We start from the raw sequence: 21,997 nt of genomic DNA, 5'->3' as shown, positions 1-21,997 counted from the left end.
GAGTTCTTGATTTTGTAGCTTTGTCTGGAAAATTTGGATACGAATACCAGTCTTTCATCGGAAGTCATGCAAGTGGATTTTTTTAAAAGGGTAAATCTGTCCTTAGTTTCAGCACGATTTCTGGCATCTTGCAAAACAGGAGCTGGATAAGATCTCTTTTTGAATTTATCCATAAGGATATCGCTTTGTTGCCGATAAATCTCCTCTGTAGAAGATATACGTTTTATTCTTAGGAGTTGTGAATATGGAAGGTGTTTCTTCAAAGATTTTTGGTGAAAGCTGGAAAAGTGTAAGAGATTGTTACGGTCGGTCGTCTTCGTGAAGACGGTGGTGATGATTTCCTTGTTTTGTACTGTGATGTCAACGTCTAAGAATTTGATATGTTTTTGATTTAGTTCGTGGGTAAATTGGATGCGGTCGCTTTGTTAATATGTTATATTGTTCACATAATTGCAGCGATTTCGCTATTGTATATTCGGATACCTTTTCCGGCTATCCTCACTCTAACTCGTGGTTTCCTTGACTACCACATACTTTCTCTAGTCTTTTTTCACTTGCTTTTGATCACGTGTCACTTTACGCAATACACGTACCTGTCACTTCCGGGTGAATGGGCTTTATCTTCCGCTATCCAAACTTTGTACCGGCATCACCTCTCCACGCGTTTACTTTGTAGATGCTCTGGCGGTTTCTTCAGGTATTTATGTTATATATCAATCTACCCGCATGTTTCTCTACCTTTGGGATGCACTATTTTGACTAGGTTATTACGAAATTCATAGATCACCCGATGGCCTTTCGGTGTTGTACCTCGTTCCTCCTTGTTCTCGCCATACTGGCTCCTTTCCGTTAACCTACTGCTGACCGCATTTTGACCATGTTTTCTTTTTAACACACACTGAGGTATATTTTCCGTTCCGTTCTTCACCATCGATCACCTAACGCTACGGTTTGTTAACTTACTAAACCAAACTCTTTACGTCCTGGACCTCTGCTCATTTTCTCTCTTTCTCTCATAGAAATACACCCCCCTGACGAAGGGCGAGTCCCGAAATGCATCGGGGATATCTGAAAAACTATGCCATGAATGTTGACCTTTTGACCTATTAACATGGATATCCTAATTTGAGTATGAGATGTATCATACTGGATTACTGATGAATTAAAAGACAGCACAAAAAGCTACGAAAACTGTTTACTTTGTTCTTTAAAGCGGGTCCTCCGCTGACTGAGTGCTGATGTGAGGTCGTCTTTCTTATGAGACGCTTTTCCTACTATTCACAACTGTAAACAGGGCCCAAGGGCAGCTGATAGATGCCCTGGATATTCTTGGGGTGAGGTGAGCACCCTATGTGCCCTTGGACAGGACAGGAGTAGTAAACACATTCTCAAGCCTCATGCAAGCTTTTGAGGGCTCAAGGTGCCTAAAGTCCCCTGCAGATGGCAGGCATCAATTAAATAATTTGCCCTAGAGCAAGACAGGGTTGCTTAAGGTCTCTAATGCCCTCACACTGTACCCATTCCTTCTTCACCCTAAAAAAAAAGGGATGACTGATGACCAGCACCCTTGTTGCAATAGCAAACATGGCACTGGAGGAAATTCTGCAAACGAAAAAGTGAGAGATAGTACACGGAACACCGTAACCTATTCTTTAAGGAGGGTGAGACTCTCACCCTCTGAAGTGGCATGCTTCATCATAGGGTATCCTCCTTACTCTGGCAGATGTTTGTTAGAAAATCAGGATGCACTCCAATATAGAAGCTCTTAGAGGCAAAATTGTTTTTCCACCCTCCTACTGAGTTCAAGAAGTACCGACCAGCGGCGGCCACCCCATTAGGGCAGAGGAGCGCTGCCCACCACCACCAGCTGCAAATAAAATGATAATAAAAAGGGTTTCTAACCCGTTTTATTATCGTTTTTTGTAATCCCTCTGGACCCACCCTCAGGACTCTGACGAGTCTTGGGGGAGGGTCGAGGGGGATAAGACTGTGTGGGGGTGAACTGCGCATGAGATGTTTGGCCAGCCATTTTGGGTCGGCCAAACACCTCATGTGTAGTGTAGCTTCTCCAGCCCCAGCTGCGTTGCTGGAGCTGGAAAAAGTAGGCAGAGGCTCTCAGCCTGCATGGGAGTGCAATGTTGAAGCGCTCAGAGCAATCATGAGGCTGCTTTCCTGCAGTGTAATGATTGGCCCAGTGCAGTCTGGAGGCCTGTCCCAGAATCAGGAAGAGCAGGACGGAACGGACACAGTGGTTGATAGAAGATGGTGGACCATGATCATTAATGTAAAAAATGGATTAGTATTTGTGGTGGAGGCCATGACTACTCACCTCAAGGAGCAATGACAACCCTGGTAAGGGTGAACCCTCAAAATCACTAAATCAATCTGAGCTCAACCCCTGGTATCTATTGCACAGAGCAGACAGGCTTACCTTAAGACAATGTGTAAAGTACTTAGGGGCAGATTTACAAGCCCCTTGCGCCACTTTTGCGCTGCTGTTGCGCCACATTTGTGATGTAGAGGCGGTGTCAAAAATGCTGCCAATTTACAACGTGACGCTTCTAGGGAGATGCGTCACTTTGTAAAGCCCTGCGTCACATTATACCTGTGTCAGGTATAATGTATGCCGGGTGGGCATTCCCATGCAGGAAAGCCTCGTAAAAGTGACGCAGTGAAATCTACCAGATTTCACTTTATCACTTCTAGGACGCCACTGCGTCAAAACTTTACGCCTGCTTGAAGCAGCCATAAGGAGTGACGCAGTGTAGTGGGAATAGGCCTCAAAATGCATTGCTGAAGTTACGTCGTGCTTGCGACACGACTCCAGCACTGCGTGACTTATGACCCAACAGATGCATCAGAATTTCTGACACATCTGTCAGTCCTTGCACCATGCTGCACCGTATTGTAAATACGGCGCATCCAGGGTGGCACAGGGAAAGTGATGCATCTCTACAGATAGGTCACTTTCTTGTAAATCTGCCCCTAAGGATGTACCAAATCAGTTATAAAGTCGAAATGCAAAAAATAAAAATCACAAACTGAATTAGAAAAATAGAGTAAAATGTAATTAACAAAATGACACCAAAATGGCGAAAATACAATGAGGGAACTTGAGAGAAGAATTTTTTACGTTTTAAGTAGAAATAGCACCAAGAAGCATAAAGTGAAAAAGTCAATGCTCATGGTAGACCGGAAACTAGGAGCAATTTGATGCTGACCACAATGGGGCATGAGTTGGATACACCAACATGGTTAATTCTGATTTTACCTCCTGACTTCAGCCCTTTAAGTTTCAATTCACCCCAGGAATACACTGCTAAAGCCCCCAGAACCTTAGGGGAGGCACTTCGATAGGGTGTCAGGCAATGTCTAGTCCAGGTTCATCTTTCACCGATCAGCTGGGCAATTGCAGGAAAGGCCTCTTGTTGCTTGTTGTTACCCTGTAACTTGAACAGATCTTCAAACAAATGACCCTTGCAGACCAAGTCTTTGTCCTGGGTACAGGCCCAGTCCCTTGGGGCTCCCCTAAGGTTACAGACAACAGGCCCAATCCTCTTCTATTCTTCCTCGGTCCAGGAGTGTTCTAATGTGAGTGCCTGTAGGTGCCACATGTATGCCTGGCATGAGCTTTTGGGTTGGAATAACTCCAGGACATGCCCTAACCTAAAAGTTTCCGGGTCAATCCAACCCACTTTGGGCATTTTCAAGATGGCAGAAGTCTTTGGCCACACTAAACCTGGGCTCTGAGTGCTGGAGGTGTGTGTGTGTCTTAGTTTCCTCCCATATCTAACACCAAAATCCAATGTGAAGTAGTCATAGTACCTGTTGGAAACCGGGCAACCGGGTTAGCAGTCACCAGGTTCCCAGCACAGTGGTAGCTTGGCTCGAGCGGTTGGGGGTCAGGCACCGTGTTAAGCGTACGTCACACCCTCACAATAACCATGCGTTCATCCGTTCCAAAAACGACACTACACCGTAAAAAGTATGGGAGACAAGTTGAAAATATATATGTCTTTATCTTATTTTCTCTTAGTTGCAGGGTTCATAACATAAATACAATACAATAAGATTTTTCTACAAAAGAGCAGGTCAAATAAATAATGCTACTTTGGAATTTCAATAAATAGGTTCAGGTCATCATTAAGCAAAGAATAAATAGGGTGCAATAAATACAGACGGCAAATAAATACAGTCAGACAATAAATATAGTGCAAGAATAAATTAGTGGAAGACAATAAATAAAGCACCTTCAATAAATAAGGTAAAACAATCAATGTCAATTACAGATCAGATCATTTTCATGAGGTCACTTGGTCTTACTTTGCCCATACACAGCTTGTGGTCATTTAGATGGCATGGGGGTGTCCCACCTAGATTGGTCAAGGCTGGGCCTAAGCTGAGGCAGAACAAGGGTAACCTAAAGATCTGGCCCTCCAAACTACACAGCTCTTAATGGATGTCACTGCACCAGTCTCAGTTCACCCCTGACACTCCCAGGCTGGTCCTAACACCCCTCTAGCCCCTAGAATGGTCTTTTAGGGCTCCACGGGGCCTCAGATGCCCCCTCTACCACTTACTGTCCTTTTTACGATGATCGGCTCCGCTCGGCGCCGTGTCGACGCCGCGAGACGGCTCCGGATCGATGTCGTTGGGCGGCCTCGACTCGATGTCGCTGGGCGGTCTCGACTCGATGTCGCTGGGCGGCCTCGGCTCGATGTCGCTGGGCGGTCTCGACTCGATGTCGCTGGGCGGCCTCGGCTCGATGTCGCTGGGCGGTCTCGACTCGATGTCGCCTTCCGGCGTCACAGGGTCACGGTCTCCCCGCTTCCGGGTGTCTCCGGAGTGCGATCTCCACTCCCGACCTCCAGCGCGCTTCACTTCAGTTTCCGACGACTCCGGTGGGCGGACTTCACTCCCCCGTCGACGCCTCACCTCGACCTCAGGTGACTCTCTACTCGACCTCCGGCGCCTCTCCACGACCTCCGTCGGCGCCCTCACTCGACCTCTGGTGACTCCCGACTCGACCTCCGGCGCCTCTCCACGACCTCCGTCGGCGCCCTCACTCGACCTCTGGCGGCTCCGGGTACGACGTCTGCTTTCTGTCAGCGCCGCTTCTTTACCTCAGGCCCCAGGTCTCCAGGCTTCTCGACGTCAGGACTCCAGGAGGACACCACTGAACAGGTCAGGAGCTTGCTGTTCTTCTTCTTTAAGGCCTGTTCCAAATGTTCAGATCCTTAAGATGGTTCTTCTGGTCTTGGACCCACACAGGGCTTTAGGCTGGGCTTGGTCAGTAGAGACTAGCATCAAGGGTGGGTTTCTGGACCCCACTCCAAGCACTGGTTTCCACCTCTGCTGCCTTACTCCGACCTCCTTCTATCTCTGTCCTCTCTCTTCTCCAGTCAGTTGCCAACTGCCACTCTGAGATGGCCTCCCAACATTCTAAACTGCCTCCCACTGTCACAGGGTTCTAGAATGTTCCAGGAGGTTCTGGTGATGTCACAGGTGACAATGGATGGCCACCATTTTGTGTCTCAGGCCCTCAGACAGAAGTTCCAGGGGTAGGGAAAATGGCTCCCTGACCCTGCATCAACACTAAAAAGTCTGGTGGTTCCCAAAAAGGAAAAATTATAACAGGGTTTGAGGCAGAAGTGGGACAAAATAAATAATGATGAGGAGGGACCACCCAAAGGGCTGACAGGTCTAACACGCGTCCACCCCAGCTGAAAGTGGGGAGAGCTACCCAACCCCTTGGGAGTTCTCATCACTAAGGCGGAAATACCTTGAGAGACCGTCTGCATTGGCGTGGTCCACTCCAGGCCGATGTTCCACCTGGAAGTCCATTCCCTGTAGGGAGATGGACCACCTTAGCAACTTGGGATTCTCCCCCTTCATCTGCATCAGCCACCGAAGGGGTCTGTGGTCGGTCTGAACTAGGAAGTGCGAGCCAAACAGGTATGGCCGCAACTTCTTCAGAGCCCATACCACAGCAAAGGCTTCACGCTCTATTGCACTCCACTTCTGTTCCCTGGGAAGTAGTCTCCGGGATAGGAAGACCACGGGTTGATCCAGACCCTCTTCATTGAGTTGCGATAACACTGCCCCAATGCCATGTTCCGATGCATCCGTCTGGACAATGAACTCCTTGGAAAAATCTGGGGCCCATAAGACCGGGGCCTCGCACATGGCTTGCTTCAGTTTCACAAAGGCCTGCTGACAAGCCTCTGTCCAGACTACCCGTCGAGGTTGCTTCTTGGACGTAAGCTCCGTGAGGGGGGCCACAATGGTCCCATACCCCTTCACGAAGCGGCGGTAATATCCGGTGAGGCCCAGAAAAGCTCGGACCTCAGTCTGAGTCTTGGGGGGTTCCCAGGCCATGATAGCCTCGATTTTCGCCTGGAGGGGTTGCACCGCTCCCCTACCCACCAAGTGTCCAAGGTACACTACCGACCACTGCCCGATCTGGCATTTACTGGCCTTGATCGTTAAACCAGCTTGCTTCAGGGCCTGGAGAACAGTTTGCAGGTGCCGCAAGTGATCCTCCCAGCTGTTACTGAAGACGGCAATGTCGTCCAGATAAGCAGCAGAGAAACTCTCCATTCCAGTGAGGATCTGGTTCACCAGACGCTGAAACGTGGCAGGGGCGTTCTTGAGCCCAAAGGGCATCACGCAGAACTGGTAGTGGCCCTTGGGCGTGGAGAAGGCTGACCTTTCCTTAGCTCCATCAGTCAGAGAGATCTGCCAGTACCCGGAAGTAAGGTCAAAGGTACTCAGATATTGGGCAGCTCCCAGCCGGTCAATCAATTCATCCGCCCTTGGAATTGGATGAGCATCAGTCTTGGTTACTGAGTTCAGTCCCCGGTAGTCCACACAGAACCTCAGTTCCGGTTGGGCACCCGGTGGTACAGCTTTTGGTACTAATACCACCGGACTGGACCAGGGGCTGCTGGAAGGTTCAATCACTCCTAGCTCCAGCATCTTAGTGACTTCACTGTGAATGCTGGCCTTCACCTTGTCTGTCATCCGGTAGATCTTTGACTTCACAGGTGGGCTGTCTCCTGTGTCCACATCATGGACGCACAGGTGAGTCCTACCCGGAACAAGGGAGAACAACGAAGAGTACTGCCCCAGGACCTGGCGGCAGTCCTCCTGCTGTTCAGGAGTTAGGGACGGGGAGAGAATCACTCCCTCCACCAACCCATCCTTCTCTTGAGACGCAAATAAGTCGGGGAGAGGCTCGCTTTCCACGTCCTCTTCTCCGTCAGTCACCATCAGCAATATGACTTCGGGCCTCTCATGGTGGGGTTTGAGGCGGTTGGCATGCAGCACCCGTAGGGGCTGGCGAGGGGTCTTCAGATCCACCAAGTAGGTAGCCTTACCCTTCTTCTCCAACACCTCAAAGGGTCCTGACCAGCGATCCTGGAGGGCGCTAAGCTCTCCTGGTTCGATCACCCACACCTTCTGGCCAGGCTCCAACACCACCGGGTGAGCATTGTGGTCATACCACGCCTTCATCACTGCTTGGCTGGCTTCCAAGTTGTCAGAAGCTTGCTTCCACAACATAGCCATTTGGCTCCGGAAGGCCAGCATGTAGCTCACCACGTCCTGGGGAAGCTTTCTGGGAGTTCTTTCCCATCCGTCTCTCACCAGGCCGAGAGGTCCACGCACAGGGTGCCCATACAAAAGCTCGAAGGGGCTGAAGCCCACTCCCTTCTGTGGCACTTCCCTGTAAGAAAACAATAGACAGGGTAGGAGGACGTCCCATTTCCTCCGCAGGCTTTCAGGCAGACTTCTGATCATGCCTTTCAAGGTCTTATTGAACCTCTCCACCAGACCATTGGTCTGGGGGTGGTAAGGAGTGGTGAACCGGTAGGTCACTCCACACTCCTTCCACATCGCCCGCATGTATGCTGACATGAAATTGGTCCCCCTGTCGGACACAACTTCCTTGGGAAAACCCACTCGGGTAAAGATTCCCATCAGGGCCCTAGCCACAACAGGTGCCGTAATGGTCCTCAGAGGTATAGCCTCTGGGTACCGTGTGGCATGATCCACCAGAACCAGGATAAACCTGTGACCAGCTGTAGTATGCGGATCTAACCGACCCACAATGTCGATGCCCACCCTTTCAAAGGGGGTGCTAACGACAGGAAGTGGTTCCAGGGGAGCTTTCAGCTTCACCCCTGTTTTCCCACTGGCTTGACAAGACACACACGTCCGGCAGTAGGTGTCGGACGACACTTTCATCTGAGGCCAATAAAAGTGTGGGACAAGCCGGGCAAAGGTCTTGTCTTGCCCCAGGTGTCCTGCCCAGGGGATCTCATGAGCCAATTCCAGGAGGAAGGCTCGATAACGTTGAGGGACAACCAAGGCCCGTGACGATCCGTGCATGGGTGCCTTGGGTTCACTGTAGAGGAGGCCATCCTCCCAGTAAATATTGTAGTTCCCCTCAACGTTCCCTGCTGCCTGGGCTTCGGCCTGTCGCCTCAGTCCCTCAAGGGTAGGACACTCCCTCTGGCCCTTGCAGAATTCCTCCCTGGTCGGCCCTCCCTCCACGTGCCACTCGGCGGGATGGGTAGGTTCTCCAGTTCGGTAACATCCCCCTCCGCGGACTCCTGGTCCACCACCTCCGGTGGCCTATCCGTCACACGGGACGCGGATGCCGAGGCAGGCTCCTCCTGCCCTCGGTCCTTCCCTTGGTTAGCAGCCGGCGGTGCCTTTGTTCCAGGCTCCCGCCTAAACGAACTCCCCCTCCGGGTAGTCGCAGTCCCTGTGCTGACACAGGCCCAGTCAGGTGTACCCAGCATCTCAGCATGACTCCGGTATTCCACCTCCTTCCAAGCATTATGCTCCATGTCATTCCCCAGCAGACAATCGACTGGCACGGCAGGGCTTACGGCAACTCAAAGCGACCCTGCAACCCCTTCCCATTCAAATGGAACCTCGGCCACCGGATAGTGGCCCATTCTGCCGTCAGCTATCGCGGCAGGGTGGAGTGCATCGGGAATCACCTGCTCTGGAGACACCAGTTGGCTACGTACCATAGTCATACTGGCTCCTGTGTCTCTCAGAGCCTCCCCTCTTTGGCCGTTGATGGTGACCCACTGCCCATACTTTGCGGTATTTGTGGGCACCTGGATCTTAGGAACCATCTCCCGTTCTCCCAGGGACACTAAAGTGACACCCGCCCACTCCCTTCCCTTATCTAAAGGCATCTCCTCCCCGAGCACTACACTAGCTACTCCGGGGGCCTTTCCTCCGATGGGAGAGGGTGGTCTTTTCGGGCACTTCACATCTCCCTTATAGTGTCCGACACCACCGCACTCGAAGCAATGGACAACCCTTGGCTGCTGACTCTGGCCAGGATTAGGGTTCCTGGGTGGGTTAGCCCTAGGGGTGAATCCCGTTCCCTTCCCTTGGAAACTATTTTGGGGGCCTTTAGAGAACTCCGTTTTCTTTTCCCCTCCCTCTTTCTTCTGGGGGGCGCCCTGTCCGGTCTTTTGAGAGTCCCCTCCAGTCCCCCTTGTGGACACCCGGGTACTAGCCCAAATGTCCGCCTCCTCAGCAAGCTTCCGGGGTTTGGTCAGCTTGCTATCCACCAGGTGTTGACGCAGGTCAGGGAAACATTTTTCGAGCAGGTGTTCCTTCAACATCAAATCAAACAACCCCTCGTAGTCCCTCACCTCGCTGCCCTGTACCCAACCCTCTAATGCCTTCTTTGCATAGTCCAGGAAATCCACCCAATTCTGTGAGCCCAGTTTGTGGCTACCCCGGAACTTCTGTCTGTACTTCTCGGGTGTTAGTCCAAACTTCCTCACGAGCGCCACTTTCATGGTGGGGTAGTGGGTCTGCTCATCCTGCTCCAGGGCCAATAATGTATCCCTGCCAGCTGGAGGCATGTATTTATACAATCCCCCTCCCCAATACTTCTCTGGAACCCCATGGGCTCTTAAAGAGACCTCATAGGCCGCTAGCCACTTGGCGATATCATCTCCCGCACTATAGCTAGCTACTATGTCTTTTGGCAGGTAGGGTTTGGGTTCCCTGGTGATTTCTCTCTCTTCGCTGCCACCATTAGGAACAGTGTGTGCCCCGACCCGTAGGATCTGGAGATCTATCTCCCTGAGCCTCAACTCGTGAGCCATCCTCCGTTCCTCCTTTTCTTTCTCCAGCTTCGCCAACTCCCATGTGAGCCGTCTTTTCTCCCTCCGGTCAGTTAATTCTGCTTCTGATAAGCCGCCACTAGAGACACTGCTGCCCTTCCTTGAAAGTGTTCTGGGCCCCGCTACTAGGTTCCCCACCTCAGGTTGGTACAAACCAGCCCCCTCGCTGTCAGGCTCTCCATCCCTGTCCTCCTTCTCACCCTTACTTTCTCGTCGTGCCTCCCCCCAAGCCCTCAAGCTGGTCTGGAGCTCACCCTTCTTTGCACCTTGGGGACAAAACACCCCCTCTCGCTGACAAAACTCTCTGAGTTGGGCCACAGTGTAAGTTTCCACATCCTCCAACACAAACTCCATTTTGCCCACTCAGGATAGAAGACAGTTGCTTACAGAAGCTATGCAGGGGGGTACCTTTTGTAATACCTCCTCCCACCACCAGAAGTAAATTTGGAAAAAACAAAACTCGAAATTAGGAAGTCCGCTTGGAGAAAACTCCCGGTGTAGGCCTATGGACTACCCAAAGTTATTGTCGAGTAGACGCAAGCACAGCTCAATCCCACCGCTGAACACCAATTTTATGTTGGAAACCGGGCAACCGGGTTAGCAGTCACCAGGTTCCCAGCACAGTGGTAGCTTGGCTCGAGCGGTTGGGGGTCAGGCACCGTGTTAAGCGTACGTCACACCCTCACAATAACCATGCGTTCATCCGTTCCAAAAACGACACTACACCGTAAAAAGTATGGGAGACAAGTTGAAAATATATATGTCTTTATCTTATTTTCTCTTAGTTGCAGGGTTCATAACATAAATACAATACAATAAGATTTTTCTACAAAAGAGCAGGTCAAATAAATAATGCTACTTTGGAATTTCAATAAATAGGTTCAGGTCATCATTAAGCAAAGAATAAATAGGGTGCAATAAATACAGACGGCAAATAAATACAGTCAGACAATAAATATAGTGCAAGAATAAATTAGTGGAAGACAATAAATAAAGCACCTTCAATAAATAAGGTAAAACAATCAATGTCAATTACAGATCAGATCATTTTCATGAGGTCACTTGGTCTTACTTTGCCCATACACAGCTTGTGGTCATTTAGATGGCATGGGGGTGTCCCACCTAGATTGGTCAAGGCTGGGCCTAAGCTGAGGCATAACAAGGGTAACCTAAAGATCTGGCCCTCCAAACTACACAGCTCTTAATGGATGTCACTGCACCAGTCTCAGTTCACCCCTGACACTCCCAGGCTGGTCCTAACACCCCTCTAGCCCCTAGAATGGTCTTTTAGGGCTCCACGGGGCCTCAGATGCCCCCTCTACCACTTACTGTCCTTTTTACGATGATCGGCTCCGCTCGGCGCCGTGTCGACGCCGTGAGACGGCTAGGGATCGATGTCGTTGGGCGGCCTTGACTCGATGTCGCTGGGCGGTCTCGACTCGAAGTCGCTGGGCGGCCTCGGCTCGATGTCGCTGGGCGGTCTCGACTCGATGTCGCTGGGCGGCCTCGGCTCGATGTCGCTGGGCGGTCTCGACTCGATGTCGCCTTCCGGCGTCGCAGGGTCACGGTCTCCCCGCTTCCGGGTGTCTCCGGAGTGCGATCTCCACTCCCGACCTCCAGCGCGCTTCACTTCAGTTTCCGACGACTCCGGTGGGCGGACTTCACTCCCCCGTCGACGCCTCACCTCGACCTCAGGTGACTCTCTACTCGACCTCCGGCGCCTCTCCACGACCTCCGTCGGCGCCCTCACTCGACCTCTGGTGACTCCCGACTCGACCTCCGGCGCCTCTCCACGACCTCCGTCTGCGCCCTCACTCGACCTCTGGCGGCTCCGGGTACGACGTCTGCTTTCTGTCAGCGCCGCTTCTTTACCTCAGGCCCCAGGTCTCCAGGCTTCTCGACGTCAGGACTCCAGGAGGACACCACTGAACAGGTCAGGAGCTTGCTGTTCTTCTTCTTTAAGGCCTGTTCCAAATGTTCAGATCCTTAAGATGGTTCTTCTGGTCTTGGACCCACACAGGGCTTTAGGCTGGGCTTGGTCAGTAGAGACTAGCATCAAGGGTGGGTTTCTGGACCCCACTCCAAGCACTGGTTTCCACCACTGCTGCCTTACTCCGACCTCCTTCTATCTCTGTCCTCTCTCTTCTCCAGTCAGTTGCCAACTGCCACTCTGAGATGGCCTCCCAACATTCTAAACTGCCTCCCACTGTCACAGGGTTCTAGAATGTTCCAGGAGGTTCTGGTGATGTCACAGGTGACAATGGATGGCCACCATTTTGTGTCTCAGGCCCTCAGACAGAAGTTCCAGGGGTAGGGAAAATGGCTCCCTGACCCTGCATCAACACTAAAAAGTCTGGTGGTTCCCAAAAAGGAAAAATTATAACAGGGTTTGAGGCAGAAGTGGGACAAAATAAATAATGATGAGGAGGGACCACCCAAAGGGCTGACAGGTCTAACAGTACCCCTAATAATACCCAGAGACAGGCACCTGGTAGAACAAAGCAGGGTTTTCCAGTAACCAGACAGTGTGTACACAAGAAGTGTTTTGGCATTCTATTTCCCTTACTTTCAAGTGCACCCCGAGTGTTGTATGTAAAAACCCAGAGACAGAAGTCTGGTGGGACATAGCAGGCCCTGCAGGAACTAGATATTGGATAAAGAAGAATTGCATTAGCATCCTGCTTCTCTTCTTTACATGTGTGGCCTTGTGTTACATGTAAAAACCCAGCAAACCTGTCAAGCAGGATTTGACATACAAGCAGGATTTAACACTGTAATGTAAAAAAGGATGCCCACAGCCCCACCCTGCATGCTCTGTCAGGTTAGGAGGAGCCATTTAGGTCAGCCTATTGTGTGTTCCTGGGAACCATTTCATACCCTTTTAACACATATTCAAATGCTACTTACTGGTTTGCAGAAGTGAGGGAGCAAATGCAAAGGTAGCCTCTAGGACCTTCAGACAGGAAAAAGGTAAGTTTCTAAAAGTTAACCATCTTAAATATTTATTAAAAACCGTTCTTCGCCATTGAACTGGATTTTTAATAACCATTGAAAATAGTTTTTGATTAGCTAGTCCCTTTCTCAAAATACAGTGTTAAGATTTGTAATCTGTACTCTGGTTTTCTATATAGGCAGGTAGGCCGGCCTCAGAGTAAAATAGCTTTTGGGTGCTACTAACTGTAAGGACATGTTGACATTAAGGGCCACATGTATCAAAAAAGCATTTTGCAATTACCAAATTACAATTTTTACCGAATATCTATTTGTTAATCGCAGAATGGTATGTATGTAATGAATCACCAAAGATTTAGCGATTCCTTAATATTACCAAGTAGCTATTCTGTAAATAGGTACTCGCTATTAGATAATACTACTCCATTAGTTCCTGCGGGCCTAAAGGCCCATAGGTGAAAATGGATTTGCATTAGCTAATTTGTGATTACCTCATTGGTAATCGCAAATTAGTTAATGCAAAGCCAAGGGTGCCCAGGGCTCTAAGTCCCCCCTGAATCTCCCCCCAAAACAATTTGCACATGTAAAGTGCAGACATACCCTAGGGGAATGTGTGCACTACATGGCACTTTAAAAAAATCATTTTTGAGCATTTTTCAAAGTTTTCACATGGTTACCATCGACTTGAAGTCAAGATTAATAGCATTTTCTGAAATGCATAGTTTGCATTTAGAAAATACTTGGTACATGTGCTAAGGGAATCTCTAATTGTGATTCCCTATTTGTAGTCATAATTTTAGGTATCACTATTTTTGTAGTTACATAAAGTTGCTACTACAAAACCTTTCATACACCTTGAAAGGCTATTTTGCATTCACAAACTGCCGAAATTAGAGATTTTCGTCATTGTGAATTCAAAATTGTTTGATACATGTGGCTCTTAATTTCTGCTGTTAAACACATTGTAACCTGCCTTGTGAGTGACAAGGTCTACATAGTGCTGACTTATTAATATTCAAAAATAGTTTTTGACAAGTCAAAACGGTATATATGGCAGGTTGAATTGCAGTGTTTAAACAGCCACTACACTGGTAGGCCTGAAGCCATGTTGTACAATATCACTGTAGTGGATGGATCGATAGGTGTTGTAGTCCACTAGTGACATTTAATGTACAGGACCTGGGTACATTTTGTACTATATACTGAAGACTTATATATAAGGTAAATATACCATTTAAGGCTGTACTCATTTCATCATATTGAAAGGAGATGCACAGGCACTTTACCTCTGGCTAGCAGGGGTAACGTGCACAGAGTTCTACAGCCAGCAAAAACAGTCAAGGTAAAAATCTATGGTTACATCACACTAAGATGATCATTCCTACAAGTAAGATCTGTATAACATACCCTACCCCTCTTCTTACAGAGTTACCTGAAGGGAGCAGAGGTGATTCAATGTGATGCTAATTAGTTGGAGACCCCAAAAAAGTTGGGAGGAGCATAAACCTTTAGTAGCAACTCAAAGTGTTTTGAAAACAATGGATGACAGTCTCATCTTGCTGGTGTGATACCGAACCCGGCGGAGTTTACCTAGTACTATCTACTCAAGCCCCCAAGGTGACAAAGGAATGACAAAACGATTTTAAATAGTGCTCAGTTAGTGAGAACAAAGCAGGCAACACTGCAGGACCATGAAGGTGGGTGGCGTCACATGCAGACAGACATCATGTGTATTTACTCACTTGTGCCTACTACCCCTCCTGGGGTAAAGGCCATCAACCATGACTCCCCAGACATCTCTGTCCTGGGCTTTTCTCTCAATCTGACTCTGGGTGTAACCCATCTCATTGCAGTCAGGCTTGAGTCCTTATTGCCAGGTGTTTCTTGGCCTTCCTCTGTTGCTCTTTCCTTGAGGGTTCCAGGTGAGGACTTGTCTGGTGGTGTTTGTTGTGGACTTGCAGAGGGTGTGACCTATCCAGTCCCAGCATATTTTCATGATTACTTCATGAGCCGGGAGTTGGAAAGTCTGCTGCCGTAGGTTGTTGCTGGAGGTATTTGACCTGCGGATTTGGAGGATTTATCTCAGACAGGTGTTGATGAAGGTCTGGACTTTGTTGGTGTTGGTCACTGTTGTTCTTAGAGTTTCTGCCCCATACAGAAGGACCAATTTTACAATGGTGTTAAAAAGCCTGATATTGGTTTGCAGCATTAAGTCCTTGGAGCTCCAGATCTTCTTTAGCTGAATGAAGTCAGCCCTTGCTTTGATGATTCTTGCCTTGATGTTGGCATCTGTGCAGCCCTGCTTGTTTATAATACTGCCCAGGTGGGTGAAGGCTTCAACCTCTCCCAGTGCATCACCTGCAAAAGTGACTGCAGTGTTTTGGCCGTGTTAGTCTTCAGAATCTAGAATTTCTCCCTGTAACCAAGTTGTGCTGATGTGGCTGTCGGTCTTCTCTTGCATCTGCAGATGGGTAAGAGAGAGTAGGGCCAGGTCATCTGCAATGTCCAGGTTTTCAAGCTGAGTCAAAAGTGTCCACTGGATCCCATTTCTTTTCCATGGTGTGTATGTCTTCATAGCCAGCAGTAAGAGAAAAGGTGAGAGCAAACAACCCTGGCAGACTCTGGTCCTCATTTCAAAGGCTTCTGTGAGTTATTCTCCATGGACTATCTTGCAGGTCATTCCCTCGTAAGAGTTCCTAGTGAGTCATACAAGTTTATCTGGCTCACCGTAGTGCCAAAGGAGTTTCATCGGGGCCTCTCTTTCCAGGCTCTTGAATGCCTTCTCATAGTCGATGAAGTTGACATAGAGGGCGGAGTTCCATTCCACCGATTGCTCAATGAAGATGCGCAGTGTTTCTATCTAGTCAGTACAGGATCTATCTTTGCAGAAGCCAGCTTACTGGTCTCGTAACTGAGTGTCGACTTGTTCCTTCATTCTGTTCAGGATGACTCTGTTGAGCACTTTGCCTTGGGTTGATAGAAGGTTATCCCTCTGTAGTTTGCACAGTTACTCAGGTCACCTTTCTTGGGGATCTTGATCCGATATCCCTCCTTCCAACGTGATGGCACCTTTTCCTCTTCCCAGATCCTTTCAAATATGAGGTAGAGCATGTCTGCTGATGTTTCAATTTCTACCGTCAGTGCCTCTGCAGGAATGTTGTCAGGTCCTGCTGCCTTCCCCTTTTTCAGATGTTTTATGGTTTTCAGTATTTCTTCCTTGGGGGTCAGCTGCATCGATCAGCAGTCCTTCAAAGTGCTCCTCCTACCTTCATTGTTGGCCTCCGTTACCCATGAGTGTTTTCCCAGCTTTGTCTTTAACAGGTCTTTCTGGCCTGCTATATCTACTGGAGAGATCAGATGATCGAACGGCAACTGATTAAAGCCATTCGAACACTCTCACAACAGTGCTTCAAGCGTGAGCCACAATTCAAATGAACATAGCAACATAAACAAAACATTAGGCATCTCACGCCTAACGTTCTTGCATGGCGTGTGATACCAACTAAAATAATAGAACTAGAACTAAGAACCCTTACAGTTTCCTTATTTTGTTGTAGCGTTCTTTAAAGTTTCCAAGGCTTTCTGCTTACTTGGCTTTTGTGGCAAGAGCATCGATGAATCTTTGCGTGCTGCTCTTAATCACCTCATCTGTACAACATCTAAAAAGACTAGCCTGCTCATTTGGCTGAGTTGTGAACAACGGTGTCTTGTGACATTGCACATCTACGACATAATGTACGCCTTTACAATCCAACAAATTAGTTCACCTGCTAATGAGAGCTTATGTGGGTAACATGAACGCAGGAAAGTGATAGAGTGTGACGCTGTTCATGAGTGTCATAAAGTGTGCTTATAAAAAACACTAGAAGGTTTGCCTACCAATGAGGGTGAATAAAACATGGGCATTACAGCATGCATAGTTGAATGTCAGTTTAAAAATGATAACTGCAGCACACACTCAGCAACAATATTATCCAGATGGATCTTTCTCAAAACAATATATTGTTTGAAGAACCAGAATGAAATAGTAGGTCACCCTCTTGTGTTATCAGATAACTGTAAATGCTATATGAATGCACGGATCATAAAATCATAATTTTAAGCAATGTGTGGAACATGTCACATCATTATAGTCATGTGAAGCAGATTTACACATATAAAGTGGGATCAGCTCATTTAAGATGTGGATAGAAGTGGACCTACTTCAGGAGGATGTTTACTCAATCCATGGAATGTCATCTTTCAACCTAGTAAGATGTGATCTGAGTTTGAAAATCCATTGTTATTCTCTGGTGAATCGTCTCCTGGTCGTGGAGCTTGGATCAGGAGTGAGATGAAGCTTTTATAGTATAATCCATTTGAGGTCATGCTCATTATGTCCCATTTCAAGACAGCGTCCAGGCATTTTAATAGTTGAGCTGTGGTGGCGTATTATACTTTTGTATTCTCCTTCATCGGATTTTAACCTTTCTGGTTGGCATGTCTACATATCATAGGCCAGAAGGTGAAGTGATATGGTAGGTCACTTTCTCTGTGTTACAGTTGATGTGGAGGAGGATCTCAGCTCCCTAGGCCTTCTTCAGACTGCGGATAGCTGCCCCAGTGCCCCAGCTGCAATCACTAAGGGGACACAGGTCCAGCTTTTAGCTATCCCTGGTCCCCTTCATACTCCGAAATATAAGGTGAAGGATGTTCAGAACTGCGCACTGCTGCCCTGGCACAAGTTTGCCGAGGTAGTTGTCTGCATTCTCATGCTGATCTTCAAAAGTATAAAAGCCTCTAAAAAACAATTACGTTCTCTGAATAATTTAGAGTTAAAGAGAAATTAAAGAGAAGGTGAGGCTAACCGGGGTGTCAATAGTGACTGCTGCATAATCTAGAATAACATGAAATTCAAAAAAGTAAATGTACTGTCACAGCACTACATTACACAATATAGAACATTAAAAAAATATATACATAAATATGCATATCATAGAAAATTGATGTTTATAAAACAAAATCACCTAAAGCCATCATAGTGTACACATCAAATAATGGCATAAAAGAAGCTCAAAACCTTCAATAAGACCTTGTGATCATAACAACAGCCTCAAAACTATCAATGACTACATTTTCCCACATAAAGAAACAATCGTGGCATCACTGTTGAAATTCCCTCTAATTATGGATACTTAGCTGCCCAGTGATAAAAATGCTCGAACATTCATCAACATGGCCCCTTTATATCTCATTCACATACATTATGCTCCTTTGTACAGGGATGGTGGGGTTGGGAGTTAAGGGTACGCAAGTTTAATGGGGTTGGGTAATAAGGTTAATATACTACTGTTTCTTACTAAATATATGTCTATGGGATGCAAATTCTGTGCAGTTAAGTCTCTCTCTGTCTCTCTCACTCTCCACCCTCCTTCTCAGATACTTGCACAAGCTCCGGACAAAGTGGATGACGAGTCCGGAAAACGCATCATCTTCTGGCACAGTATGAAAGACAACTGGAGCAAGTTTGAGTCCGTACTGCATCCGGGCTACTTCCTATGTACCCGCATGGGTGAGAAGGCCGGCAGCTTGGAGCTGTGGAATATCCCGCGACTAATAGAGGCGATTTCTGAATTCCGGGTTTCGCAGTGAAAGAATCCCCGAATTCGACTGTGTACAATCAACTCAGGCCGAGGAGAATGGTGGAGAATGGTGTAGAATGGCAACTTAGGATAGGTAGATCTGCCTGAATCAAGGAACATGATGTCAAATTATCCAGGTGCTTCACAGCCGTGAAGAAAATAATAAACAAACATTTGCATTGCAATCTGTCTCGCATTTGGGAAAGTTTGAGCTATTTGCGTTGTAAATTATATATTTTTTTACTTATATGTTTTAGTAGTGGAGTGGATGTATGTTGTTTGTGGTGGAATCATGTGGTTTGAATTGGAATTGTAAATTGTGGAATTGTGAAGGGTGGAATTATGGGGTGTGTAGTGTACTTATGTATTGGAAATATGTGGCATGGTGAATAGATAGGGAAGAGAGCTATATTAAATAGATAGAAAGTAAGATTGAGAATGATAGGTAGTTTGTATATGAAGGGGTGAATGAACTCTAGATAGACTAGTAGAAAGAGTGTGTGAGAAAGAGAGAATGAAGGGAAGAGAAGGTTATAGACACATAAAGAGTTTGTGTTCGCAGAAGACACCGAAACAAGAGGAGGAAATCGTGTGTGTGGATTTTTTGTAAAGTTATGGTAAAAAGACCTGTAGTGAACTAATATAAGAAATGCTGAATGAGTGTGTGCAATGGAATTATGTGGGTAGTAATTATGTGGTATTAAGTTTTAAGCACAGTGGACTTATGTATAGTGGTATTGTGTGTTGTGGACTGGCATATATTGTGTGGAATTATGTGGTGTGGTGTTGAATTATATGGCATGGTGTGAAATTGTGTGGTGTCGATTGGATGTATGTGGTGTGTAGTAGGATTATGTGTTGTGGGGTGGAATTTTCTGTGGTGGAATGGAATTGTGTGAAGTTGAATTGTGTTATGTGGAATTGTGTGGCACTGAGTGAAAATATGTAGAGTGGAATAATGTGCCATGGTGTGGAGTGTATTTATATGGAGTGTTATGTGGCATAGAGTAGATTTATGTGGAGTGGAATTATGTGGAGTGTAATTATGTTGTGTGTTATGGAATTGTGTGATCTTGAGTTGTGTGGTGCTGCATTGTGTGGAATTGTGTTGTATGGTGTGAAATTATGTAAAGTGTAAATTTGGGTCACGTTATGGAGTTGGATTTTGTTGAGTGTAAATATGAGTTTTGGAGCTGAGTGACTATATGTGGAGTGTAAATATGTGGCATGAAGGGTCATTAGGTAGTTTAGAGTGTAAATATATGTAGTGGAATTTTCTGGACTTGAATTGTGTTGTGTGGAGTGTAATGGAATTATGTTGCATAGAGTGGAATTATGTGAACTGGAATTATGTGGCATGGAGCGGAGTGGAAATTTATGGAGTTGAATTTGATTAATTGTTATCATGTGGTATGTAGTGAATGATGTAGAGTTGAATTGTGCGTTGCAGAATTATGAGATGTTGAAATGGTTTGTGTAGTGGAATTATATGGTGTGCAATTGTGTGTTGTATAATTGAATGGTATTTAATTGTATGGCATTTAGTTGAATTATGTGGAGTTGAATGCTTGTTGTCTCTATAAGTAATGGTTTTGATGTGGATGAATATAGCACATTAGGAATTAGAGCCACATCAACTCCTGCTACTGCTGCGGATCGGGTCGCATTCCAGTTCGCTGGCTGTCAACACCTCTTTGCTATTTCAAAAGATTACATGTATCCTCCTGGAGATCGAGTTACAGATCTCTCTGACACTGGCAACGCACGCCCTACCGCCCTCACTATTAGCCACTGTTACATCTTGGCTTTGTTGGTGGAAGAGGGAATGCTGAGAGCAAGGTTATGTGTAAGGATTGGGATTTGAGAGAGTCGCTTTAAAGTTTAGGCAACACATTCAGCATTGAATATGGCTCAACTGAAACTATCTAAGTCCTATTAGCATTTCGGAATAAAGAAGAAACAGATGGGGGCCCGTGTTTTTTGTTGCACGTTTCACCTTGGCAGGGGAGTTAGGAGGGGTGAGGGGCTGGAAATCCACTCTCGCTGCAGGTCTCTGCCTCTGGTCTCAGACGTGAAAGAGTTTGTGCCCTGTGGCATGAAAGAATGAAAGGTAGGCAAGCACCATAGGACTGAAATATATAAAGTACACCTCCAAGATGAGAAAGCAGCCGCCAGAGTCCACACCTTCTGTGTTAGTAAGAGGTATTTTTTTTTAATAAACTGCTTATTAGTAAGAGGTACTTATTGACACCTAGGTAAAAAGCTGCTGTTCTAAAAAAGGCGCTCTTCACAGGCTCGACAGAAGAAACAGCAAGAAACATTAAAAAAACAAGCATTGGCATAGCCAATAGGTCTCGCCTTTGGGACCTTATAAGTGTTTAGCCATGCAACAGTTGCATAACTAAACACTTATAAGGTCCCAAAAGCGAGACCTATTGGCTATGCCAATGCTTGTTTTAACTGCTGCAATCTATTGAAGCCTCACGGAGAACATCAAAGCGGCCGTGAAAGTGATCACGATCGCGATCAAACATCAAAGCGGACGTGCGGCCGCGAAAGTGAAAGTAATCGTGGTAAAGCACCACGCGGGCACCCGCGCACATGCACTGTAGCTCTAGGCTGGCCTGGTAGCACTTTTTGGAGCCCTCACAAAATGTCTCGCCAGACCAGCGCATGCGCTGGGTCAGGCGAGACCTAACAAGGGCAGTGGAGCTGTTGTACACCGCCAGGAAGCTGGGATGGGGAGGCGACTCAGCTAGGAGGGTGAAGGGCAGAAACACCCTCCTGTGCCGGCAAGATCTTGTGAACATGAAAACAAAAGCACGACCGACATCTTAACAGAGGAAAGGCGGTGGGCGCCATGTTGATCAAAAAGAAAATAGTGCCACAAACAAACCTAAAAATAAAAAAACAAGGAAGAACACATATAATAGGGGCAGTCTGCTAGGAGGGTCTGGAACAGCAAAAGGCGGGATGAATTAACCGCATTCACGAATGCAAAGCAGCCATTTACAAAGGGCATTAATAGGAGCCAACAGAAAACATGGGATGCTCTTCCAACCCGTGTACCAGATCAGGCATGTCTCACAGTGATAGCGCATGCAGCGCATTCGCTGCCTAGGCGAGACCTAACTAGGTAATCCCAGCATACAGCAAGCAAGACAGAAACAGCCCGCGGAGAATCCCACTATTTCACAGCGATGAAAGAAATGATTCACCAGGCAATCAGACTATTTATCAACCACTACAGAGACAATGCTG

General features: G+C 47.3%; 1 protein-coding gene across 1 annotated transcript in view; it reads left to right on the top strand.

Moving 5' to 3' along the window:
- LOC146784287 (uncharacterized) overlaps positions 1-18,919 on the top strand; it is a 113,429-nt gene extending 94,510 nt beyond the window's left edge. Inside the window, exon 6 of the mRNA XM_085632923.1 lies at positions 18,534-18,919. Coding sequence (XP_085489049.1) covers positions 18,534-18,746 — 213 coding nt within the window. The 3' untranslated portion in view covers positions 18,747-18,919. The remainder of the gene's footprint in view (positions 1-18,533) is intronic.
- Positions 18,920-21,997: the final 3,078 nt, after the last annotated feature.

This window comes from Triturus cristatus, chromosome 11, assembly GCF_964204655.1.
Source record: "Triturus cristatus chromosome 11, aTriCri1.1, whole genome shotgun sequence".
In the NCBI taxonomy this organism is placed as follows: Eukaryota; Metazoa; Chordata; class Amphibia; order Caudata; family Salamandridae; genus Triturus; species Triturus cristatus.
The sequence above is the reverse complement of the archived record's forward strand: the minus strand, read 5'-3'. Positions and strand labels throughout refer to the sequence as shown.